At 41.9% G+C, this 27,920-nt stretch overlaps 1 protein-coding gene across 5 annotated transcripts in view; it reads left to right on the forward strand.

Moving 5' to 3' along the window:
- Positions 1–27,920, forward strand: part of RAI14 (retinoic acid induced 14) — a 486,624-nt gene that overhangs the window by 306,537 nt on the left and 152,167 nt on the right. For all 5 annotated transcript variants that reach the window (XM_085630935.1, XM_085630928.1, XM_085630947.1 and 2 more), the window contains 2 exons: positions 2,585–2,642; positions 8,554–8,624. In XM_085630935.1, the coding sequence (XP_085487061.1) occupies positions 2,585–2,642; positions 8,554–8,624 (129 nt within the window). The remainder of the gene's footprint in view (positions 1–2,584; positions 2,643–8,553; positions 8,625–27,920) is intronic.

Below are 27,920 nucleotides of genomic sequence, written 5' to 3' on the forward strand. Positions count from 1 at the left end.
CAGCACACTCCGTGAACAAAACTGTTGCACAGAGATGTTTTGGAAAGCGATACAGAGCATGAGTCTTCTCCTCGCTCAGTCTCTGAGGTACAAAGAACAGGCCTGCTAGGCACTTAAAGTCATCACTATAAGACTAATATTTCAGCATTTCCAAAAATATAAATAAGGGTTCAGAAGGCTGCCACAAGAGATGCAGCACTCAGTCTGCAATACTTTTGAGACTCTAATGATGGTGATAACATGAAATATGAAAAGCTGTTAAGGACGTGATACCGCAACAAGTGAAAGCTTAGAGCCAGATTCCTATTGTGTTCTGGAATCTTACAGTTGACAGCAAGGGGTTGCAAGAAATTGGGGTATTAGTTGAGAAGGCAGAGAGCACCACTCAAGTAATAAGCACAATCCTTGTCCGGGTGAATCACAAAAGTCACTAATTAAACCAATGCATAATCCTCTGGTACAAAAGTAGTCAGGTTGACTTGGAGATAATACGTAAAGTATTTGTGCAGCACTCAAACAGTAAAAAAAGTGAAAAATTAACACAAGACAAATATCACACTAATTTGGGGAAATAGAGTAAAATGTTATAACTACTATGACACCAAAACTAACAAAAAACCGTTTCAGGCAAAAATAGCACCAAGAAACACAAAGCACCAACTGTGTGTATCTGGTCACGCTGGACCAGGTCAATGTCACAAGTTCAGGGTGACTGCGACAAAGCATGAGTAGGATCACGGACCAGGCTCGTTCCATTGAAAACTTTTTCTTTTCACACAGTCCAGTTACATGCGAGCAGTCTTAGCCGGAGCTTCACATTGGCATGAGATGCAAGGAGATTGTCAGTGCGAAGATCAGGTCACAGTCGGAACTTCATTTGTGAGAGACACGGGCGGTCGTTTCTGACACAAAGAGCAGGTTGCCGTCAGAGCTTTGCGCTGGCGGGAGATGCGAGCAGTCGATTTCATTTTCAAAGTGCCTGGAATTTCTGGATTTGGACCTGGGGTGGCAGCACTTGTGGGTCAGGACTCTCTCCAGCAGAGGCCAGCTGCAGGGTCCAGGCAGGTTCAGTTGGTGCTGGTCCACTCTGTAGTTCCGGAGAATGCCTCAGGAAGCTTGTTGAGTCCCCGTAGCTCATACAGGAGGTCAGCCAACTGACCCATGGAGTCTGTTCTGAGATCCTGGGTTCAAGGTGAGCAGGTTCAGTCTTCCTTCTTCAGACAGCAGGGCGGTCCTTCTCCTGAATCTTCACAAGTCCAGGCGTGTTCTGATGAGAGGTTCTGAGGAAACCACTTTTATACCCGATGCTAGCGTGTGGGGGTCACTTTCTTTATCTAATTCTAAACTAGTCTGGTCAGTTCTTCCCCTTCCCCATGGTTTGTCTCTAATCTGTCTAGAGTAAAAAAGGGCAGGCCGGTCCCGGTGTGAACTGCATTTGCCAGTGACAGACCAGTCAGCTACAGAAGTCAGGAAGTAGCTACTCTTTAAAGCTCAGGAGGTGCTTAGTACAACCCCCAGGCCATCACGTTCATGAGAGGAACACCTTCCCCCATACCCAAGGTCTTTTTGTCCCTTGTCTGGAAGAAATACATATCACATCACAGGAGAGCCATTATCAGTTATGTGACCCTGAAAGCCACATATAATGAGGTCAAAAATATTATAATAGTAACTAAAAATCCAACTTTAGCATTAAAGAGGATTTTAAATTGCAATTCAAAAGAGTGGAAGAAGTATTTCTCTATCTGCTCCCAGAACAGATTTCACTTATTAAGTGTAAAAAGGCAATCCAGTGTTTGTTTTTTTTTCACTGTCGGGACATGTAAAACCTAATTACATGTGCCCTATGTTTTAAATACAGTGCACTCTGCCCCTTGAGCTCCTATAGCCACCTTAGAGCTGACTCATAGGCACTAAAAAAGAAAGGCTTAGACCTGGCAAAAGATTTTGTTTTCCCAGGTTGAAATGACTGTTTAAAACTGCACTACGGGCAGCATTGGCAGCCCTTAGACGTGCTTTACAGTGCACTATAGTGAGTGGCACAATCAGTGCTGCAGCCCACAAGTAACATTTAATTGACAGGCCCTGGCTACATTTAATACATTTAATACCATATACTAGGGACCTGTAAGTAAATTAAATGGACTAATCGGGTGTATACCAATTTTACCATGGTCAGAGGGGAGATCACAACCATTATTTGAGGAATATGAATCTAATATACCCTCACTTGCCCCCTGGAATACATACCTCTAATCCCCCACTCTAATGGTAAATGACGTCACCCAAATGAAACAAAACCAAATTATTTGTAAATGCGAGCGATTTTGTCTTATTTTTGCGCCAATGTGTGTTGTTACTGTAACTGATATGTATATTGCTGTACATGTGTACTTTTTAAAGTTCTAGTTCTACCCAAAGTGGTAAGTTACTTACATATATATAACCAAGCCCATTGTATTCCTTTATTTTCCGTTATTGTAATCTGGTAGGTGTGGAAAGAAAAGGATCAGACCCTGAGTGATTGGAATATTCACCTTGTAAATGACTACTGCTTTATAACTTTGTTTTTTATACCTTGTAGTTTAAGTGCCCGCCAGAATTTACTGACAGCACTGGAAAAACACCTTTACATCATGCAGGTATGCTCACATATTCATTGATTTCTCATTTTGTGACTCTTTTTTCAGGTGTTTGTCATGCTGGGATGACACACTTTACATTAATTAGATTATTGTTTGTGCTAATCAATCATTCCGTTGTCTTATACAGTTGTGAGTGGCAAACACAGACACACACACACACACACACGCTCTCACACACCTGACCACTTCTTTCTTTAGTTTCTAATTTTGTTACCTTCTCTGGTGTAGCTCTTATGTAATTTGACTTCTTCTTGCATTCACGTTTTGCAGATACCCCACTGACAACTATGTGTGTGATTTCCTATATTCCATTAATTAAATGCCGTGCCTCTCGCAAAGCGCCTTCTATTTTCTTGAAATATAATTTAAACCCTGTGCCGTTTTGGTATCCAAGCTGTTCTACCACTAATACGTCCAGACCCTAATGATGCTTTTGCTGAACCTTTAACAGGTGTGGGTTCCAGAACTTGACAAAATCCTGTAGAAAGATGAGACCTCAACAGTGATTTGTATAGTGGCAGCATTACAGCTGTTCCTTTTGATAGCCATCCTAGAGATACCTATTTTCCCCACTTTCCCGACAGCCTTGGTAAATTAAGCATCCAAAAGAAAGGAAGTTTTAGGTTCTTTCCATCTTCTGACTTACTGAAATTATTTCTGGACACAGCTAAATGGGCTTTACACCAGGAAAAAGGCACAGGAGGCTAGAAGAGCTGTTTTGTGGTAATAGACCACCGTAGAGTGGAATAAAGGCGCGGGCAAGTATATTTAGAGCCCTTTAATGGCAGAACATATTTTAAATTCCAAATATATTTTTGTATTTGCAGTCCACTGACTGTGTCACACCTGTGCTTCCAGCAAGTAAAGTAGTCTATTTCTGGCCAATGTGCCTCCTCAGGAATGCTCATGTGAAAGGTTTATGAGTCACATGGCAAATTCCTAACAAAAACAGTAACATTGTTTATGGAATTCAATTGTGTTTCTTAAAGACAACGAATTAAAAGTAGAATTTAGACTTGATGTATGTGCTCGACACAGTGTCTTGTGTGTAAAATCAGTTCTCTAATTATAAAATAATCCATATAGTTCCTGGCCCAAGGCAGTTGCATTTTTCATTTTATTAATGTTATCAAGCAACAAAAACAGTCAAGTCGGTGATGTAAAGGAACTCACAATCGTAAAAGCGAACAGCTTATGAACCTGCGATAAATTTCTATTTTGACATATTTTCCGCACGTTCTTTGACACGGACACTGGTATTAATCCAATTGGTTTAAATACCATGAAGTGGCACAGTGCCAATCCCAAACCATGTCAAGTCGAGTTTAGGAACTGACATCAGCCTTTAAACCAGTGGGAAGAGCGGGTGCTGCTGTACTGGAGAAGCGATAGATCACATTCACTCTCTGTATTATGGTTTTTATGAACTCGTGTAATCCACTTTTTTTTAGCTATTTATTGCATCCAATTTTTAGAGGGCTACAAATATCCTACCAATTAAAATGCTCAGATTGCTGGCAGTTTTGTAGTCCGTGTCAGTTCCATTTTATTGAAAGTAAGATTGCTGAAAAAAAGCCTAGGTAGTACCGTGACACAGGGAAACAGGCGATTTCGCAACTCTCTCCAAAAATGTGACCGGTTTTGTTGCCTTTTACAGCTGTAGAGGAATAATGCCAATGGGTGCTGCGGAAGACCCTGGAGTTCAAATGCAGCATTTGGCTTCATCCTTCTTCAGAATGGGATTGTGCGCCCTACCCCCCTCCCTGCCTACCGACCCCTGTAGATTCACCCGGACACGCCTGCAGAGGGCCCTGCTTCCCTACTATGCTTACGTTTTAGGTTTCCTCTTAATGTAACTAAACAGTAGCACCAGTAAGGCCAAACATTATGTAATTTCCATAATAAGACTTGTGACGAGCCAGATAGTCATATGAGGTCATCAAAGGAAAACAAAGTAGTTGCCTTGCCTGGGTATGGTAAAAAGAAACCAGCCACTGGCAGGGAAAAATCCTCCGCTGGCTTTGTTGCATGTGGAAGTAAAAAAGAAAGTGCCCCCTCTGCAAGCTGTGTGAGGTACTGAAAACCTCCAGAGGAGTCGAAGTAGGAAGCAGATGAGGAACATAGTCATGTGGGGCATAGGGTATACTTCATGGATGTCTACTCATCACGGACAGTAATCCGTCCTCCTCTTGCTCCCTGGAATCTATCAAGTGTGGGCTAGCGGGGAGGGGCTTCAGGAGGTGGGGTGGGGACCCGTTGAACTCTGACTGCTTGCCTTCTCTCGAGACACTTCCTTGCACAGGCAGGTTGGAGGTGTTAGTGGTTGCTGATGGACCTGAGGCTTGTGGAGAGTCAGGGACGTCTCCAAGGGACAGGGTGAGCTGCACACAGTCCTGAAATGGGTAACTAACGGAGGGTAGGGGAAACGATGTGGCAGTCCTTAGCCCCTTCAGTGCCTGCCCCTTTCCCCGCCCTGTGCCGGCCGTTTCATTAGCGGGCGGGGTTTATGACGAGCTGGTCTCGTCATGGGCACAGCGCAACCGCGGCCCATGACGAGACCAGCTCGTCATGGGCATTGAAGAGGTTAAAACCCTGTGGCAGCAGTTATTGACCTTTTGAGTTCTATGGACCCCCATTGAATTGCTTATAGAAGCTCGGGACCCCCCACCAATGCAGTTTCTACCAACTTCTAAGCAATATACAAAAATACAGAAACAAGTGTACAAATTACAAAATTTTATTGAAAAGAAATGCAAAGATCCAAATTTTAATAGGAAGGTTGGTGCTTTTAAAACTGTAGTTGTATTTCTAAAAAGCAAAGAAATATGCTAGACTTTTGGCATATAACTGTCTTTTTTGCTCCTAATTCAAACCTTCTTTTTGTTGGCGCATGCCAGTGCTTCAATTGAGGCCACCAGTCGTCCATACGAGATTCCATTTGCCGTACTTGTGCTCCTCCCACTAATAAATAAGGAAATAACTTGAATTGTAGCCTCCGGTTTCAGATTTCTTCAAATTAAAAAAAATAATTCAATTGTGCTTTTTTATGTGTATTTACGTTAATAATCTGCTAATATTATTTAATTTTCTAAACGGCCATGGACCCTCGGCATGTCCACTTTCCCTGAGTTAAGAACTGCTGTCATATGGGTTTTGGTGCTTGTCCCTTTCTCTTGACTGAGTTCCATGTGGTTCAGGGACTGGGTTAATTCTCGCTCCCTCGCCTCTACCCTTGCACCTTCCCCGCCCCGTGCAATCCCGTCGCCCATCTCCCTGACCTACTCAATGCCATCCCCTCACCCTCTGCTCTGCTTCAGATGCAGGATGGCTCTGGGCAACATGGAACGATTTTAGTTTTTAATATAGCAGTTTGGAGATCAGATTCTACTTTAAGAGGAGACACCAGAAAAAAATAGTTATTTAGCTATAAGCTACTTAATTAATTTCCTGAACTGCTTGGTACTGCCCTTGATCTATCATTTATAAACATAAATGTTGGTAGAGAGTTTCCTTGAAATTGTTATCATTCATTCGTCTGATGGGTTGTGCATTAAAATAAGTGTAGTGACAAGTTTTAATTTGTACTATTATTATAAATCAGTGGTGAAACAATTTTCAGAGGGGGGTGCTGTCAGGTTATATCACTGAAATCCTATAGATTGTGAAAAATCCATGTCTCACACAAAGAACCAGTGTAGTAAAGGTTTTCAGCAAGAGTGGTGATGGTGTAGTGGTGGTGGTGGTGTAGTTAGTGGTGCTTTTGTGAGCACAAATATATTGTTGAAGCATCGTGCCGTAGCTCATTGTCATTTATAGCAAGCACATTTCCCATTGAAATGCAGACTACATTTGCACAGACACACAGTTTTACTGATAAAACTATATAGTACAGTACACAAATGATAATGTGTAGAAATCGAGTTTCAGCAAATATTTACCATTTGCACAACACCAAATAGTGTTTTTAGTAGTTATGATCCTACTAAAATCTTTCTTTCCATCACAGTTAAGAATTACAAAAAATGTTCTTCATTTCTGCTTTCCTAACAGCTGAAATATATTTGAAGCTCATTCAAATTATATTGCTTTAGATAAAAATGACATGGTACAGCCTTTCCTTTCAGACTCCATGTACCCCATCAGGATTGTCAGATAGTTCATGTTAAAAAATCTTCTCACTCTCAGAGAAAGTAAACACCAATCATCATGTTAAAAGAATAAATAGCAAATTATCAGAAGACCTAGCCTGACGTTTGACCTCAGTCCCCCAAAGCGCAACAAATGTCACAAGTTATAAGCAATATTTCAAGGCATCTTTATTGCTCACTCACTGTCTGAACCGCAGCATGGATATTTTGGGGGGTACTGCAGCACCCCTACTTCCAACACGTATGTTATAAATGACAAGTAGAGGTAGGATTCCTTTCCATTTAGCTACCACTCAATGAATTCAGTTTAAGACTTAAACGTGGGGCGATATTCAAATACAGCTGCCTCATTGCTCTGTAGTAAGAAGCAACCTCTTAATTTACTGTTGATGAGTTGTGCCAGATACACAGTGGTTGTCACTTCATTTGCAAGCATCTGTACTGCATTCATTGATAGGTGCTTCCTTACTGGATTGATGGTAATATGCTTGTGGAAGTGGCCATTTTCAGACCTTTATAAATAGAAGTAGTCACTGCAGTTGTTCACATGTTATTGTGAGTGAGTGTTAGGTCATTCAAATAAGGCGTGGCAGTCTGAGAGCCTTCTATCTATGTTTGGACTTCCCAGTGATAATAAATGTAGCCTTTGGAAGTTGAGACAGGTAGAGGCAAAACGGTTGAGTTGATAACATTTCAGTACCCTTGAAGTTCCAGTTCCTGTTAGCCAAGCAGAGCCGAGTAAAAGGGCTAGGGTTTTTTCTAAGCTGAAGTATCCATTGTATATTTTAGTGGCCGACTTTCATAAGATCCAGCCTAGTTTGGCTTGCTCCCCACACTTGACAACAACTAAAAGCAAGGGCCCATTCAGCACTTGTGCACTCCCCAGTCTCCATTTTCAGGCACTTACACTTGGAGGACCCTCAGATTGACGCAAGCCTTTATCTGAATGCGCTCTCCGTACTCCTCATCGCACCTACATTAGGAACCTGGCTTTTCTGTGGTCAACAGGAGAATATGAAATACATCCCAGCTTGTACTGTCTGGGAATATTGATGCTTGGTATGTGCTGTCTGTGATGATGGATTGGAATCCTGCTGCATGATCACAACCCACCTCTCTCTTCTTCAAGTCCATCTAGGAGTAAGTCTCACAACTTCGAGGGCTTAAGGGACTAAGGCTAGTGAACATACATACAGTGTGCTCACTGGTGGTCTTGTTTAGCCAACTCTCCATAGAAACCCACAATGGCTAGGTCTTTCCAGATGCCTGGGCTTTGGAGTCAAGGTTAGACAGGGTTAATAAACCTACTGCTTTTGTAAATGCTTATTCAGTAAAGGGCTGGATTGACAAACCTTCTCAAGGCTGCTTTTAATTTTCCAGTCCAGTCAGGAAAATATCCAATTTTCACTCCTCTACAGCCCTTCAAGTGGTAAATTGAGGATTTGTAGAACATTTTCAGTTTTTTTGACTATGCTTTAAAAGGCAGGCTATCAAAGAGAATGTATATGAAGGACCTGTCCGCTCTTTGCTTTGTCTAAAACCAAGTAAAGTGGGTTTGCGATGCTACCACATTCTTAACTTTGGATCTGCTTATCAACAAATTCACAAACATCCTACACAAATGACCCAAGAGTGATGTAACCTGCCTCTGTGGTCCACTTTGTATCATATAAACCAGGTTGGCAGTAGCCATGCAGTGAAATCTGTGTCCCTCCTTACTTTGTTTTATATTTCAATATATTTCCTTCTTTGTGTTTCAGCTGCAAGTGGTTGCCTTCCTGTAGTCCAGCTCCTTTGTGAACACAAATGTCCTCTCAATGTCAAAGATACGGTAAGTACCTTTTATCAGCAAAGTACACTAACTGTACAGGGCATGGTCATTAATAAACCAGCCTTAACAAGTTATAAGTTTAGATTTAAATCAAGGTATACATTAATCTAAATGTACGTGCCTGCTATTTGAGCTGCCTGATTATTATTAAATTGTACATGGAATGTCATGGAAAGTTGGCCATTTAATAGAATGTGAATGTCTGCCGCTTTTACCCTGGGAAAACAAAAGAGTGTTGGGAAATGCTTGAATTAATCTCAATCACTTTTATTGCCAGGGACCACATTCCAGTCTATCAATTACTTACCCACCATACCACCTCAGACAGAAACAAGCTATGCGCAAATCAGCCTTGGTCCTGTTCCAATAGGAATTGTTCAGCCTGAACTGCCAGACCAGCTCCCCTCTGAACCAGAACACAAGCAACCCAGACCAGCTTCAGGATATTTTTTGTTTTCCTCAGTGCGGCGCTCTGAGTGCAATGAGTATGCTTAGATGTTGGTCCTGTGGTCACTGTGCTACTGGAAGCAAGCTGCAACTTACTGTAGAGGTTCAAAGAGGATGAAACATGCCTGGGATCGATTGTGCTACGAAGGCAAATTAAATTAATGTACCTGTTGCAAGGATATGTATGAAGCTGCATGGTGAACTTCTTTGGGGCTGTCTTTTATTGGGTCCGAAAATGAGTGGTAGGTCCGATAAAACTCTATGATTTATCTATGCCCCACAAATGGTTGATCATGTGCTGTGACTGTACAGCTAGAGTTCCCATTAGCAACATTAATGCATTTGAAGGGAGATTCTCAAGAGCGGGTCCGATTGGATATGTACACACAGGTATGATTGAGGCCAAGTCACCTGGAGACTAATGAACCTGTAGTCAGGGCCGGCTTTAGCACTGGTGGCGCCCAGTGCGACAATGTTTTTTGGCGCCCCCAATGACCACCTCAGTCACGGATACCCTCACTACCACCCTTTAACAGTCTCCATAACCTCTCTCTCAGATGCATTTTATTAATTTTATAGAGTCACCCATAAAAGTGAAGGGTGTCAAAGCATTTTAGATAACACACGCATTACACAGAGACAATCAATCGTAGGTCTGTAAATCAGTGTATAGTAAATGTTGCAGAGTACTTGGTCCGGAGAAGCACTAACTCTGAAATTAAAATGTAACACAATGGATTGGGGCTCTCTTTAATAGCAAGAACCGTTTGTACCCAAAATAAACCCTTTTTGCAACATTACAATAATGAAAGTCTGGGGAAAAATCCATAGCTCTAATTTATACCTTGAAGTCTGCACGCAGTTCTTTGATGACAGTTAATAGCTAACTGTAAACTGAAACTAACAAAAGGAAGTCTCTGACAAAAGCTGTAACCCACTGACACACTTTGTTATCTGCATGGTACATGTTATTTACAGCAGGCATAATATCCCTCTGCGCTACCTTCAAAACTTCCAGGAGTCAAAACTTCTACTAAGACAAAAAACTCCAATCTTGCCTGGAAGAACATTAATCACTGGAGTTTTCTTGACTGAAAATTGCTTGAGGCCAGGTAGGCACCAGCAGCAGATGCTTTTAAGAAAACAGGCGCCCGCATGTGAAGTCAGCACGTGGTGCGGTGGCACCGGTCGCACCGCCCTAAAGCCGGCCCTGCCTGTAGTATCGTTAGCAGTCATGCATACTCTTTGAGGATACAATATTTTTGCCTCATCCTGTCCCTTATTCTAGAAAAGGAGGCTGCACCGCCTGCTCTTTGAAGAGGAGGCTGCTTCCCCTTCTTTCAAAGCTGTCCAGAACACATATCCAAACTTTTTTCAAATCCCAACTTTCTACGAGTGCCTGCGCCCAGAGCACCTCCTCTTTGTACGTAGTGACAGATGGATGCAGTGCAGAAAGCTTGTTTTCCAGGTGCTGTAGGTAAGCTCTTCATTAGTTTTGCATGCCCTGTGTATCTGCAGTGATGCACCTTGTGGGCTGTGAGTGTCCTTGTGTGGGTGGGATCAATCTACATTTTTCTTTTCTTTGACCTCATCTGGGCATTGCCCAGTTAGTGTGTATGTCTGGATGTAGCCATCCATTTCTTTATGGCGTCCTTCATGGCTACCACAGGGCTTCCATTTGGTCAGTAATGCTTCTCTGTTAGGGTATAATGGGCAAACACATGCAAAGCATCATAATACCTCATCTTCACCTCGCACAATTGAGAGGATGGATGCATGCAGGAAAGGGTATTCTTCCGATAATGTAGACAAATGTCTTTCTGACCTCTCTCAGAACAATTTGCAAGGCCTGGTGTTGTCAGGTTACGAGGATGTAGACCTGCTGAAAAACCCTGTGCTTAATTTGTTAACAAAAAAAAAGTGCCAGGGCCCAGGTTATTTCATGGATGGTCACTGCAGCTAGCTTACCTTGCTAATCCTGCCGAATGCAGAGTATATTGGAGCTCAAAACGATCTGCTGATGTGATATTCTGATAAATGCACAGACCGCGCCACCTTGTGGTAATTGTCTTAAACAAGTGCCGGTGTTGACAATATAAGTGCCAGTGCTGAGCACCGGCAAACACCGGCACAAATTAAGCACTGCCACCCCTGAATGCCAACTTTTAGGCACAATGGATTAACTTGATCCTTGTAGTAATTTGCTGAGTCCTTTTCATTTTTTCAAGATATATGCGCCCTCTTTAGCACTCAGGAAGCTGATCTGTTAGCAGATCAGAGAACTGCGCTGTTGACTCACTTTTTCAACTGAGTGTGGGAGCTAGACTACATTGTGATGATGCTGTGCTCAACCTGTGACCTTTTCTCCCAACTCTTTAATTTTGCAGTTCTTAGTGTACAGGGAGGGAACACAATAAAGTCGCCCACCTCTTTTGGCCAAAGAAACCCTTATTTTCCCTCTTTAATCCGATGGTGGTTGCCCTAGAATTGCTCCTCTCACTGGAGCCTTGCCCACTATGCCATCCTGCTCTGCCGCCTATCCGAGGTTCTTGGTGTGGATGTTCAGCAAGTAGGTCTTTAACACCTATGCTTTCCCTTGTTGCCTCTTCTGCATCATGATCCCCCAGTTGATGCTCCATTTCCTTCATGATAGCTTTGATGTGGGATTATTTGTCTCTAAACTGTAATGGTTGGCCATAAATTTAGGTTGTCCGGAGTCCTACAGTGGTTTGTCTTCCATTGAGGCTTCAACTGCTAGGCTGCTGGAGAGTTTTGCTATACTGAAGTCCATGGTTATTATGCTGGGCCTCCCTGGGATCTTCCTTTAATTTTCAGAGTCTTGTAGATTCCTCCCTTTGACTCTTTCGAGCAGATCCCCTCTTAATATTATGTACTGCTCAGCAGCTCTCTATGTTGGCATCTTACATTGTGGCTCTCCATGAGGATTTGTGATGGTGTTGGTGTATGGTGTTGCATTGGGGCCTACCCCCTAAGATCATCTTTGCTTTCCACCAGGCCTTGAGGCAGATGTTCTTTGCATGGAGTGGATGTAGTGCAAGCTGTCCGTGTATATCTCAGCAGGTCTGCCATCTTCAGGCTTTGTGATGGCTTATTAATCAATTCTGGTGTGGTTCAGAATCGTTGTAAATGCGCTGCGATAATTTTAGGTTTTTAGAGAAGTTTGACCTTTCTTTTACTCTAATGCTGGGCTGGGCTGGCCCTTCCTAGTCAGGCTTGATCAAAAAAGGGGATGGCAGCCTCTTGGGTTGATATGAGAGGCTTCCATTTCTGACTCCTGCATGACCGCCACCTGGTCTGTGTTATCTACATTTGCTTCCCAGTACAGGTTTCATGTGGCTAGGGATGCTGATCTGGTTTTTGGTACTACGTAGGGCGAATGCGGGGCTACTACTCTTTGATTCCCTATTTCTTCTGTTTGACATGGGGGAGTGCAATAATGTTTTGAAGCTGCATTACTCCTGTCTTCTGGCTTGTCTTTTCTTGTCCCAGAACATGTGTTATCTCTCTCCAATCTGGAGGTTATTTATCTGTGGTTCTTGTGCTTGGTTTGGTCCAATCTGGAGTTGATTCATCTGCTGTCTTTGGGATTAAAGAGATGTGTACACACACAGAGAGCCTAGAGGAGGTTTAAGGACCTGCGTGGGCACACTCCCCACTTAACAACATCATCACACAACGAGCCCACGGGTCCAAGGTGTATGACTGAGAGGAATGCGGACTAAGAAGACCAAGCGCAACGCGGGGGATATCCCTTTTTAGGGCGGTTCCCCTCACACACCATAGGTGTCATGCTGCATCATAGGGGTGCCTCCTCGCGTCAAGACCTAGTCTTAACGCGGGCCTCAACACCCTCTCTATGAGGGAGGAGCTCAGGGATGTTTTCAGTTTGGGCAAATGGGTTGTACTAAAAACCCTATGTGAGAGTAGTGTATGAAAGAATCATAAAGAATGTGCAGTGCTCAAATGTAAGTGATAGTGAGTTTAAACCTGCCTGCAAGGCTAGCTGATAGCAAACTTTATTCTGCTGCCAAGAGGCAGGGTTAAAAAGCATAAGCTGGGTAATGGGGCTGACCAACATTAGAGACAACTACATATACAGGATCAACATGTTTCAGCCACACGACCTATCCAAGTGTCACAGCTTACATCAGGATCAATTAGTGAGCAGCTATTGCAGCCAGTGTAAAGTGCACAACAAAATATGTGATTAAAAATGCCTCGGTATACTATACTGAACCAGAATGATTGTGTCCAGTAGGCCTCACCGATAGGACCAATATAAGGTAAACATGTTACCACTTCTGTCGGGGCTAAGTTAGCCATAGATACACGCGCCAACCAACGTGAGCGGGGAAAGTTGTCTCCCAGGGCTGGTGTCCAAGCCGGCAGGTATTAAAGAGATGTGGTCTGGGCGATGGTTCCCTTTATGGCCTCACTACTGGTGAGTCGGAAAAGGGATGAAGAAAAATGCAATGTAGGAAAGGAAGTTCTGGATGAAAGTGGTGGTGTAGCCTCACCTCCGTGAGTAAGTATTTAGATTAGGAAGAGCGTATCAAAGTAATGAAGGTTACTGTAAGTTGTAAAGCCATTCAGAGACTTATTTTAATATTTGCCTTCTTATAATTAAAAATCTGCTTATTTTTTACACATCAGGTATAGATGGTGAAGGCAACCTTTTAAAAGTTTCCTTAGACTGGAATAATGACCTGCTTTTGACGTCGGGCTCAGGTTCCTTCTCTACAGTGAGCCTTCCACCTGTCCTTGACTGTGTGTACCATCCTGTCCTGACACTGTGCATCACAAACGCTTGGCATGCTTTTCCTAACTCCAGGTAGCTCACAAATACACTGTGTTTCATTAAACTCGCCTACATGTTGGTGGCAGGACACTGCAGGCTCTCCTCCTTAACTCACCCTCTCTTTGTTTTAAGAATGCCAAGCATTTGAAGCTTGCATCACCAGTACAAGATGGCGGCTGTAGTAGAACAGACCGATTAAAGAGAGAAATGGCAGACTCCACCAGGCTGGTCTTGGGACCTAGGACAGTTAGCAAGCCTAAGTCTGTGCCCTGCTTCCAGTCAGGGGGCCTCAGTTTGGTAGACGTAAAGGGGAGTGTATGGCTGGTCATAAGCATGCTACACACCATTGCCACGTTTATAAAAAGTAAAACGTGCTATTCATCTACTGGGTCTCTGGGGGCCATGACGTTGCTAGTTTATTCAGGTTGTCAGCGTTCGGTCCGTCAGCACTTCTGACGGATCAAAAGCAATCTTTTTTGCAATCCGTCAAAGCAGTAGGAAAAGTAGACGGGGAGATATAAAGGGTGTTCTGAATGCAAACGCATGATTAGCTACAGAAGGAAGAGGCCTGTCGGCGTCAGACCGCAGGACTTGGACAAGGAGCTGGAATATTTTTATGCGGTGGAAGTGCAAAGACTAGAGCTGCTTTCTAAATTTAACAGACAAGCTGACTCATGCACATTGAATATCGTCTGTGGTGAGGCAGAGTACACAAAAGGGACAGGGAACACACCCTGTAAAATAGCAAAAATTAAAATCTTGTGTGTCCCAAAATAAAGGGATTTTTAGCTCATTCCCACACTTTGTAGGGAAGCACATCACAGCAATGTTCATTTAAAAGGACGTGCTGTTAGTCCTGCTCTCTCATCAGATGCTAAGTAAGAGTTACGTTTTGGAATAGAACTGCAGCCCTGTGTTCAGTGTCTCTCCTACTCTAGGCAATAATAACACTTGTTATTTACAGAGTTTAGGGATAGCAAAACTGTGGTATGAGGCGCTATACAAGAAATAAGTAATTATGATTATTATAATGATTGTGATGTGTATTGTTATTATAACCAGTTCCTATTTGCAAAACATGTTGATAGTATAAAATTCCAAGTGATATATTGATAATAGCGAATGCATGATAAAACAGACTATTTGAACATAATTCTAGAGTCCCTTTCTCGAATAAAAAGTTATCCCTCATGCAATAAATGATTAGGCTAGCATAGTCCCCTAACTCAGTGGTGGCTTAAGGACGATATGATTGATGCTTCCGCACCGGGCACCGACCTCAATGGATGCTGCATTTTGAAATATATTTTTTTACAGTATTACAATTACTGTAATTGAGAGTTCCTTATGTGCCCAACAATTTCAGGGAGTAAAAAAAATATCAAGATAACTCTGGTGATTAATTTGCCTGCTGGAGAGATCGGAGATGTGTCTAGCAGTTTTGACTCATCATAAAGTATCATAATGGGCCTGCTGCAAAGCTCGTGTAGCTTGCAGACCACCACATTGTATTTTAGGTGGCTAGCTCAGTGGGTTACCGCTTTTGTGGCAGAGATCATTTTATTACTTGCGGTTTGTAAGATAAAACCCTTCTAATATAGCAAAGTGATCTGTGAACTGGCATCAAAGTTTAGCATCCAAACTAAAATGCATAGGTTTAGAACCTTATGTTTTTATGCCAGTATTTCGTTGCTAAAAAGGGTTTGTTGGGGTAGAAACAAATTCTTGTTAGGAAAGTCAACCCCAACCCCTGTGAAACGTTTTAAATCCTGAGTTTGGGCTAATGCAGACCAAGCACTCTTAAAATATACCGCCTACCATTATGGATGACGCATGACTCCTACACCTTGTACCCCCTATTGCCTTATTAAACGTTTCCTATTCACTGATTTGCACACTTTTATAATCCATTTTCTCATGTACAATGTGTGTGTGACAAGTTCTCTTACATTGGTATGAGTAGCGCTATAAAAGAAGTACATGTGCGAGAAATGAAGGGCATCCTTGGTGGATTGTAGTGAGGGAATCCGTGGAGAAAGAGATAATTGGGGGTGCCAACAAAGGGTGTAGCGCCGGACACCACGAATGCCAAAGCCGTCCCTGACCCTAACTGAACCGTATTGCTATCAAAAAAGGGGACTTCAAACCTCTTGTAGGGTACCATCTTGTCATATAGACTCCATCAAATTTACTAACTGGAATGTAAGGCAAGGCTCTTGTTTTGATCTATCACAATATATAATATCTCCAATCAGATCAACTGTACAGTGGATTTCCACTTACTCCTCAATGCTTTACTATAGTTTACAGATGTTAATTGTTAGGCAATGATATAGCACTTAGTGATCCTTAAGACATTGCCAAACTCAAATTTATGAGTCACTCTAAACCAGCTTTTTTCTTCATCGTTGCACACTGAATGCAAGCTTCTGTTTTTTTCCCTGTGCACCTAGCGATGAGCTATTAACTATTAAAGACATACTATAATCTGATCCTTTTGCTATCAGCTTTTGATGTTAAATACACAACACCTACTGAATTTCATGCAGCTCAACCAGAGTGGCCTATAATGCACCAGTCTGCCTTCATGATCCGCCAGCAGTGGCTGCCTCCAGACCTGCCCACATCCAGAGTCTCTGCTGAAACCAACCATCAAAATCTTAGCCACAGAATCACATTGTCATTGGCACTACTCCCACAAACCCTCCAAACATTGCAAAATGAACTTAAGCTGTTTCTTTACATGCTTTGAAGTTGGAAATTCTGCACGCCCATTAATGCCCATGTGCCGTCCACTGTGTGCACAGTGTCACCTTCCTCCCTGAATCCCTAATTCACCAACCTGCACTATAGAAAGTGTTTGCTTATGGAATTAGACTTTGGTATGTGCATTGGGGATACAAGGTTGGAATTTTAATAGGCGTGCAAATGTCAGTACTACATGTAAGTGGCCTGGCTCCCTTTCAGTCCTGCAATCAGTGGCAGAATTTTAGCTAATTGTAGATTGATCGGTATCTAGGTACAAAGCAGATACCTAACTGTATAGTCACAGAGAACTTTACAAAAGGGATGCAAAAGCAAGATATTACAGGAAGGCATGTACTTTCTCACATAGCATCCCACAGGGGTGTGCATTAGATATTGTTACTTGTGTATGAGGTGCTGTCTAAAGAAGTGTATCTTAAATATTTTGCTCTTATACTAAGCCCTGTTGAAATACTTCCTGTAAGCACCCAAGACCTATGTATGGGGCTGAGCAAGATACCTGTGATCAAAAGCTAAAAATTAAAAAAGGAAGCTATCAGATTTATAGATGCAGGCCAATGGTAGAGGCTTTTACCTTCACTCTTCAGAGGCAGAAAGCCATATTCTCAGACCTGGCGTGGAAGACCTGAGCTCCCTGTATTAGAATTAGCAAGTTTTTACTGCTGTTGCCAAATTTGCAGCGTTAAATATGGATAAAAGGCAAAAAAGGTTATTTCTGGATCAACTAATCACAAAGACTTTATCTTCACTCATGAAGAGACTGAATTTGATGTTTGTCCTTGAGGCAGAATGGTATTTCAGGGAGTATTTTCCATTTGTTTGTGACATGATGAGGTTCTTCCACATTTTAAATTCAGAGGAGGTAGGCAGGTTGGGAATGTGTTCTAGCTGTGGACATAAACTATTCTCAAGTTCCCAGAGCCAGGCAGAAGGGTAGCTCTAGTCCTCCAGTTTGTATGTGAACTTTTGTGATCATATTTTCGAAGTTGACCAGTATTATCCTTGAAATACGTAGATGAAGGATTTCAGTGCTGTAAAAATAGGTGGAGCTCTGAAATAGTGTATATTTCCTTATTCCTCCCCCCGTGTGCTGTAGTTGTCCACCCAACTGAGCTTGATTCAGTGGTGAATCAAGGCTGAGGGTCTAAATCCACCAGTAGGAGAAATAAGTTGGATCTGAATTTCTATCAGTCTGTCTAACAAAATAAACCTAAGATATATACAGTAGGACCCAGGGTGGCCTATGGTACTCATGGTAGGTAGAAATCTTTATTGGAGACAAGCTATGGCCAAGTATTTGAACGGATTAGGAGTCTGACTTGTTTTGATTGTATAGAAAAAAACACAACAAGCTTGTCCTTCACCCAATCAGAATCTGCCGTTATAACCCAGTAACCTTTTATTCATCCATTGTCTCGCATAGTGTATTCTTGACCTGTTGTAAAAGAATTGCCCTCTATTCATGTCGGTGAAGTAAAATAGCATGCTTATGGTGTCACACGTAGATAGAACAAGATAGTCTCTAAATTGGGCTGCACTTGTAAATAATTTGTGATACCGGAGGTAGAATAAACCTGATGTAGAAGAAAGGCACACGAACATGAGGGACCTGTATTAGAGAGCTACGGTTTGTAGTGATTGCATAACAGGGCTCGCTCGCTATGTGGGGACGGTGATCGAGGAGGATGCTTAGCAAGGTAATTGGAAACGTGAATGATGATGCTCTGGGAATTCCCAAAACATCCAGCTCATTAATCTGGATTGAAATATTGATTTAGCGGTGAAGTAGGAATCCATTGATACTAAATCTTAGGCCCTGATGAAGTTCCTATTGTTTTGTAACGAAACGCGTTGGCTGAGCAGTATGTGTTATTAAGGATATTTGTTTATTGGAGATAAAATGAAGTACAAGTAAAGGTTTTGAAACAACAAGACTGACTGGACTTCATTTCCTAGTGCACCTACATTTGCTTTCTAATTTAAGGATCTGGACCCCAGTGGCACCATTCAGCGGCAGATGCTGGAGTGATAGTCGGCAGGACTTTGGTATTAATTAAACTAGCGTGAGGTGCAGATCTATGAGTCCGATATTGGGTTCTTTTCAATTGACTCGAGCACCATGCTATATCGACACTGTCACTGAGAGCTAGTGTATGTGGGACCTCTGCTTGCACGACCATCGCCTTGTCATTCGGTTATCGCCTTGTCATTCGGTTATTGCTAGACACAGGTCCTTCGGTGGTCAACAGACGCAGGTCATGGTTTTTAGAAGGTGCGTTTTAGCAGCCAGTAGCTGTAGCACTGATGTAGGGGGCACTAGAGCCAGAGAGATTTCCAGGCCAAGTTGTGTAACATCACCTGTCTTGTATCACACCCAAGAGGACATTTAGCAAATAAGTCATTTTAAGGACATACCACAACCCCATCATGCATGGCACAGCTATCGTGAAGAGTGCCACAGTTTGTGCAGCGGTATTGGTCTGCATCCATAGACTTCAGCTGAGTGTAGTCACGTGTAACTCATACTGTCTCTGGGTATTAGCCATCTTAATATTGCTGCCCAGGGCACAGCGCTTCCTGCTTGTGTTCTTTAGTTTCCGCTCCATGTACTTCGACCTAGTACTTCATCAGGACATAGAAGGGACTAGCGGCAGACAAGGTGCGAACCCTATGATGGCATTGGATCGGAGGGTGCACAGTGTCCTTTCCGCTACCATTTTGGCGAATAACTGTTCATTCTGCACACTCCAGAACAATACTTCCCAAGCTGTGGGTGAGCCGACTTTGGTCATCCGTGAAAGTCCAAGCAATAAATAAAGATGCCTTTAAACTCTGCATTTAACTTGTCAGATGTGCTGTGCTTGAAACACAGAGGTCAAATGTCAGACACACACATTCAGCAGTTAGGAAAGCAAAAATGAAGCACATTTTTATTTATTCTGAAATTTGATAGACGCAGCGATTTTTAATATGCTCAGGACAAATCAAGACACTACTTTGTGATGCACTACTGATAAATAATCCCTTAAACCCGATTTCCACTCATTATAACGTGTGTTCAGTATGGTTTTATCAGTAAAACTGTTTGCGCAAATTTAGCGACCATTTCAATAGAAAATGTGCTGTGTGTAAATGAGTGCGCTGCCACATGACGCTTTGGTTACATTAAAAAATCGCCGCCTCATGGCCATTGTTCAAAAAAGTGGGTCGTGTTTCTAAGAAGTTTGGGCAGCACTGCTCTAGAACGTGATCACAGCGTGAAGAGTTAATTACTCTAAAAACAAACCAACATCAAATAAAATCATGAAAAACGACATTGATTACAAAATGAAGCGGATAGGTACACTGTTCTTTTCAGCTGGTGCAAGTCAAGTCGGTTGAGTGAACAACCACTGCTATGGATTTAGTACAATAATAGGCAGTAATGTAATATATTATGAAATTTATAGTGTAATACCTGGTGGTAAAATGGGTCAATAAAGTAAATTTAAAAGTGAATTTGGCCTCTTCACTAACTCAATACATCTAAAATAAAGGCCACGCTTTGAGTAAAATAAAAATATGCGCAAACAGTATAAGTGCAACAGCACAAAACAGAAACTACATTCCACAAATGAAGGTACCTCTGGCACAGTAATCTGGTTCAAGTAGTAAGCTAACCCGTTTATCTAGTCTTGCTGCCACATTCAAGATGCTTATCATGCTAATAGCGATCCCAATCCACTCTCTGCCAAGGAGCTTTAAGTTATTTCATGAAGGCATCACATTACAGTAAAGAGTAGCTGCTCACAGACATCAAACATTTCTGTGGCTGCAAATGCAAGAACACTCACTGCCTGCATAGCAATAGCAATAAGTTAAAATGCAGAGGCATACACTAAAGTCACAGGTGAGACTGGTGGTTCTAATTACCTCTGTAAATAAGATACTTCAATCTAAGGTATAATTCACTGTGCATACGCCAACATCAAACAAATGCGGCTGGGAGAGAATTCCATAGAGCAGTGGTAAGAGAACAGATTCCTGGAGAAAGAGTCTTACTTCATAGATCTGATTCTAAATAACATCTACAATGCTGCCTCCATTTACAATAAAATAATCCACTGTAAATGAGAAGCTCACTTCAGATGGGAGAGATTGTGATGTTTTGATTTTTCCTCATTGTGGGATTGTATGGGAAGGTTGACCATACAGTTGTGGTGTTGGAAGTTTGACGACAGTCACTGTATCTCTAGTGTGTATGTGGTTTGTCAGGGGTTTGCTACAACTTCCAGATTTCCTCTGTCCTTCTTTTCACCGTCATCAAGTCTGCAATGAGCCTAAAACTAGGAGCACTGGTACTCGTTCTACAAACAAACCTTCTACCTTTGCTTTTTATCAGGGGTCTAAAGATGGGAGAACTCTTGCTTTCATGCATCTTCGACCATATCCTCTCATTTTGCTTTAAATCTAATCAGGGTTCCAAGTTAAGTCTTGGATGTCATAATAGGCATCCATTAGCATTTGTAGTTATTTAGACCTGCATGTATTGCATATTCCAGGCAAAACCAGTAAGACAGTAAATTGTGTGGTGATATCACCTGGTAATGCTAACACTGGGCCCAGTATGGTGAACTGCTCACGTACGAATGATGGTGATGTACCAATCCTATTTTTTTTAGCATTCCTAATTTTAGCACTTAACTTGATAAACACTCAAGTTACAGAACAGTAACCGTTGTTTAAAGTGCAAAAGTGAGTTGACAGCAAAGTCTAGAAATCAGAGGCAAGGTATGTAATCTGAAGTAAACAAAAATGCAGAACATATCAGAATCAAGAAGATAAAGGGAACTGTAAACTCAAGCATAGTAGATCATGCCCCACCTAATAACATTTTGGTGCTTAGATACACCACAGTCACTCTCTTAATGCCCATTCACTATTGTGAAGTGCTTGGTAACGTACTGCTAACATACCAAATTGCATAGTCCATGCATCCCTCCTGCAGCTTTTATGTCCACTGACCTTGGGCAGGATTCTGATCGCTTCAGAAATCTGTGCAGGTTAGGAGGCCTATGGCTTTGTTATAACGTGGGTCTTTGGGAATTGATGTTCTCTTGAATTGCATTTTATTCCTTAATATGTGTATATTATTGTATGGTAGCCTTTACCCCAACAATCCAGCCAATTGATTTCTCTCTCTCCTTGGGCTACACCTAGGTGACTTAGGTAGTGGGGAGACATACAAGTCCACACAGTTCTTTCCTCTAGGTTGCACTCTGCCATTCCTGGTTGATTCCTCAGACAATATACATGACTGTTTCTACAAATTCTATTCCTATGTGTGTCTCAGTGCTGTTTCTAGATAGACTACTCCAAGCATATACATGGCAGTTTGTGTAAGGCCCATTTCAATAGGTTGCTATCAACCTCTCTTGGATGGACTCCTTACAGTATATTCTTTGTTGGTTGTATAATGCAGATTGCAATGGGTTGCTCCCATCCTTCCCAAGGTGGACTCCTTAGGGCATAAATAATGACTGTTAGCATAATATTTGCTCCTCTACCATTGCTGACTATACACCCCAGAGCTTATGGGATGTCTCATGTATAGTGCTCTTCCTACCGGCTGCTTCCTGCTGCTTCTCGCTAGACACCTTGGAGAGGCTGGATATATAATGCCCATTCATACTGGATGTTCCTACGCACCTCCTGGGTAGACTCCACAGAACATATACTGTAGTTGATGGAAGATTGCGATCTAATACAAGCCACAACAAAGATGGTAAGTATCCACTGCACAACTATGCCTGTTCACACATTTTTCTCCTACACCCATGCATAGGTAAATCTACAAGTTTGCATATGCACATGGTGCCAGAACACTTCCTACACTGGCCGCACTGCAGTAACTCACACTTTCCGTCCATTCATACACTACCATCTAATGCCTAAACATCCTATCTCTCACTCCTTTTCACTTCAGTACACAACAAAGCACAGCTAAAAAGACACAACAAGAAGAATAACACTTTAGTCTCCATGCCCAACTTTTAAACGCTAGTAGATTATACGTAGCATGCTACTCGTGCACAAATGCACTTTGGCACTTTATCAGGGGTTTGGAGCATTATGTAAATAACTCCAACTACAATGTCATGAAAGCGTAGCTCAATTTAAGTTGGAAATTAATGTATTTGTGTTTTGGATTGTAACCATAGCAAACATTCAATAGGAGTTTGTAATGGAGTAAAACATATACACTCTAATGTAATAATCTCATAATCTAATAATAACTTCAATTGTGACCCAAGAACAAATATCCACCTGCTTCTTTTTTAAATTATTTTAATCTAAATTCATTGAAAGCCATACAAAGCGCGCAGCTGGCAAACTCATATAATGACTTCTTACCCTTTAGTCTTAATCATTTCATCATTGTGACTTTTGCTTAATCTCTTGTTTTTAATTCTCTAAAAACACTAAATCCAAAGATAACTTTAAATAGTTGCAGATTCTCCCTTCCTCTAGCTGGGAAGGTGCCATCCCACCAAGCTAAGCACCAGAGGCTTTCCTAGCTTAATTGTTTCAGACACAGACGCTTTCATTACAAGTTTCACTGTAATTGTGATTCAGCCGTAAATACTAATTGTAGGTTGAATCAAAGTCTATCAGAAAAACATGCTCCTTCAGGTTTTCTTCTGTGAGGCACATTTCGCATTTGAAAAGCAGGAGAAATCTATGGATGGGGTTGAGGGTGGGTGTGGTGGAGCAGCAGAGTGAGGGAAAGTATGTGGGAATTGGTGTGTAGACTACAATTCTTGTGGTGATTACCTACTCCTACGTCAAAAACGTTTAATAGCATGGTAATACCTTACCTGGAAATAAATAATACACCACTGTATTGTTAATGGAAAGGTGCATTATTACTGATGTGGTGTAGTAGCAATACCTTTAACAAGCACCTAGGTCCCAGATACTTATGGGCTTATAACAGGTCTGAGGTTTTTGGTGTACCAGGGCAGAATTCATGTTGCTTGTCCGCAACAACAAACAAGATACAGTACAAGCATGGTTCAATGACCTGAACCATGGTGACTTCAAAACTCAACTTTCACAGTATACCAAGTCACTTGGATTTACCTTGGACAATAACCTCTCCTTGTCAAAAAAAGGATGGCCTGCTCTCTTCTAAAGAAAGTCAAGCTGTTTCTTCCAGATTGCGACTTCAGAAGTGCTGTTCAAGCCCTCATACACTCACGTTTCAATGTTGGTAATGCCCTACCCCATGGCCTACAGACTTCACAGTGACACCTCTTGGGGCATCCTACACACTGCAGCATGTTTCATCCAGGACCTGAAGAAATATGATCATGTCTCCCCCGTCTGAATGGAACTCCATTGGCTCCCTTTGCTTGTCTACACCATCTCCAAAACCAGCTGCTTCATTTACAAAACCATCATGACTAGCCCCCCTGCTAATCTTGAAGACAAGCTCACCATCTTCGGTGGTTCTTGGCACATCTGCAGCCACAACACCATTAGACTACAGACTAAGCAGTATAAAAAAGAAAAAACAAGACAACAGGCCTTTTCAATCTATGCACCCAGGATCTGTGTTGAAAGGTGGATTATTAGTAGAGGTAACTATGCATCTACTACTAGCATAAGGCCACCAACACAATGTAAGGCCCGTCAAGGTCTCAATAAATTATTCCCTTGCTAACCCTTTTGTAGCTGGCTGCGAGCAGGCAGGCTTAACTTAGAAGACAGGTGTGTAAAACATTTAAAACACAAATACATTAAATAAGTAAGACTCAACACACAATAAAAATCCAACATCAATTCGTAAAAATAGAAAAATATCTTCTCTTCAAAAGGACACCAAAATGACAAAAATCCAATGTAGGGAACCGTAGATATGAATTTTTAAAGAATAAGCACTTTCTAGTGCTTAAAAAGCAATAGCGCCAAATTGGGACATCTGGTCGTGCTTGACCGGGACAAAGTCACAGTTTTACCTTCGCGCTTAGAAACGTTTCTGGAGGATTTTTTCTCTACGTCGAGCAGGCCGGATTTGCAGAAGCTTCGTAGGCTTGGTTCAGCGGGAGCTCCCGGTCAACTCGTGGAAGTCTTGAGCTCCCGAGCTTTGAGCCGGAAGAATCTGAAATCCAGGCCGAGTTCGCCGTAGTAGGTTTGACTCTCGATGTCAAGTCTGTTACCTCATGGAGCTTTTTTCAAAAGGTGCTCCAAACTTCTGGAACTTCTTGCTGAAGTTCCTCTTGACGGTTCACAGTATCCACATCACAAATCCAAGGTTCTAGAGTCTGAGTTGCTCCCCGGATGTTGGGACTATCCTTTAAAGTCCAGCTGAAGATGGCCAGCTGTGTTCTTATTCCAGTAGATGATGCAGGTGGAGCTCTTTTAACCTGTTGCTATGAGGTAGTCAACTTATTCTCTTTTTGAAGCAAGGCAAAATCAAATCCTTAGGGCTGTTGTTCCTTAGTGTGCAGTGGGTGCAGTCATTCATAGTGCAGTCCTCTTGCTGCGGGCCTGTGTTCCAGCAGGGCAGTCCTTCTTGTAGTTTCAGGCAGGGATTCTAAGTTACTATGCAGCTCTCATATTTATCCAGTGTTCTGGGGGGGTGACAAGCAAGGTGGCCCCCCTGACCAATAGGGTACAGGGTGTCACCCAGAAGTATGACAGCTTCCTGCAAAGTATGGCATATTCTTGTCCCACAAAGCACTGTACTTTAAAATTCAAGATGGAGATACTTTCTTCTTAGGGATAAGATCTGGCTTAACCAACCTACTGGTGTGGCTCATTTTCCTTAACACTACCCTTCCAGGACTTCTGCAAATTCCATTTCTGGGGCTCCTATCTGGCCGGGGATACAGGAAGAGGGAGTAGGGCTGACTTGCATCCTTACTGTCCTGGTCTCTTGCAAGAACAGTTTATTTACCCAGCCCCCTTTCTGGCCTGTTCTCTGCAGCTGCAGAACCCATACCCCACACTCCAGATAGCCTTTTGTGTCTATGCAGGCCACTTATCACTGCATCAAAGCAGTTTGTCTCAGCCTGTCAAGACTGGCCAATCGAGTGAGGCTGCTAGAAGGCTGGATTTTGGTCTACTAAAAAAGAAAGTTCAATAACTGCTTTTCCATATTAGTTATGATAAATTCAACAGTGGTAAGTTGTTGGATTTATCATTACCAATCTTTTAAATCCTCAAAATATTATTTTAACTCACTCATGTGAGTAGTTACACTCTATTACAGTATTCCCATGTTAGCCTATGGTGCTAAAATGCTACAATGCGGAAAAACGAAATTGGTGGTCTTTCCCTTGTTGCAGGGATTCTGCACATACACAGAACTATGTGCAGGAAAACAGGACCTCGGTGTACAGGGGTTGTACCTTCCTACCACTTTAGTACCCAAAATCCCAAAACCGACTATCTATAGTGTCTCATTCGTTCTCCTACATAATCACGAAGCTACAAATGATTAGACAACCCAGAACATAACACTCCGACTCTCTCAGGAATCGCGGTAGCAAGACATACCCTTTCGCTCGCTCACTCGTACTTGTCCACAATAAGAATTGGCAGAGTCACTGTAATAGTTAAAAATGTTTATTTTAACTATCATGCTCTATAATGCAGTATACGAGCCACTACCAGCAGCAAAATGCATAAGCTCAGAACAATTAGCATTGTTACAATTCCATAGCATATAAAAGGGGATGTCATCATATACAGACAGTGGAAAAAGTACTATAATGACAAACCACCCTCCCCTTGGCTGGAAGACGCTTTATTATATAAAAGAAGATCTCGGGGCTTTGTCAGCAGACCGCATACCTTAAAGCCTACATGGAAGGTTTACATCATAGGAACAGCATAGCTCTTCTTCATGGAAAGGCTCTCTCCAAGTGTGTGTCTGAATAACATGCATCCCCATAATATCAAAGTGCGAGTTTCCAGCAGTGCAGCTGTGTTTAGCATGTTTTGTCTAGGTGCTAGGGACTGACCAGAAAAAAATAACAAGGGGCATTGTTTATCGACCTTGAACATCCTGTTCAGACTAAACTCCAGGAATTAACAGAGAACGCGAAAGGCAGACGGTCCACATGTGAAAGCCATAAACAGAGTCTTGCACATTAAAGTCATGTAGTAATATGCGCAAAAAGCAGCATCATGGCAGCAAAGCTCATGCTAACTTAGCAATCTCAACAATTACCCTAATGGCCATATAACACCCTTCCCTTGGTAAGGTCATAGTATGTAGACAAAAGACCAAAACAGAGTTCAAAAGCCAAGCAGAGTTCAAAAGCGTCAAATTGGAAGAGAGTATATATATATATATATATATAAGTGTATGTATGTGTATATATATATATACCATTTCTGAAATCTCATAAAGATCGGACACCGACACAGGGGTAGCATCTGCCATTCAATCTTGATGTTTATTCGATGACTTCGCTATGAAGCGTTGCGGCACACCTGCCTTGTTCACACAGGCAGTCCCCACTGACAGAATGCATTTTGAAACAGAGTACTGCGGTCACATGACCCAGTATTTTGATGAGCATAGAAGACAGACTCGTATACTGAAAAAAAAAAAGCTACACCTTATCAAAAGCCTATGCTTTCTCCTTATGCATTAATACCAAATAGATCATTACCTCAATTTCCTCATTGCTGTTAACATTGAAAATGACAATGTAAAACAAATCAGTTTCTTTGACATTTAGGAACCCACAAAGAATGATACCGTGCTAACTTGTCTTAACATTTTAAATCCTGTACCTTCAGATCAAATGCACAGTAATCTAGAGTTCCAATCCTTGATTTGTCTCATAGAGAGTGTACACTCCTTGGGTTCCTCATAACAGCCTTCATTTTGCTGTTAATAATTTCAAAATGTTCAATGTATAAAATATGATCATACAAATTGTGTAAAAGGAGTTAAAATCTTTTTGTCGCTTCCTGGCTGGTATTCAACAAGTCATTTCTCATTGACTTTGCTTTATTAAAAGTCACCATGGGTCTATGTGACACCATCCCGTGCAATATTGGGTCTTATTTTACTAGATACCAATGCCTACACAGTCTATCTCTCACTTTAGCTTGGTAGGCATTGTATCCAGTGATCATCCTGATTTGGTTTTCCGTGTTCTTTTTCTTCTCATTCATTCTTTCTGTGTCAGGTTTTAATAATGTATCCCTTTCAATGTTGTCCACTTTGTTTTTTGCATGCTTTAATGTGTCATACTTGTACC

This window comes from Triturus cristatus, chromosome 2_1 (genome assembly GCF_964204655.1).
Source record: "Triturus cristatus chromosome 2_1, aTriCri1.1, whole genome shotgun sequence".
Classification (NCBI taxonomy): Eukaryota; Metazoa; Chordata; class Amphibia; order Caudata; family Salamandridae; genus Triturus; species Triturus cristatus.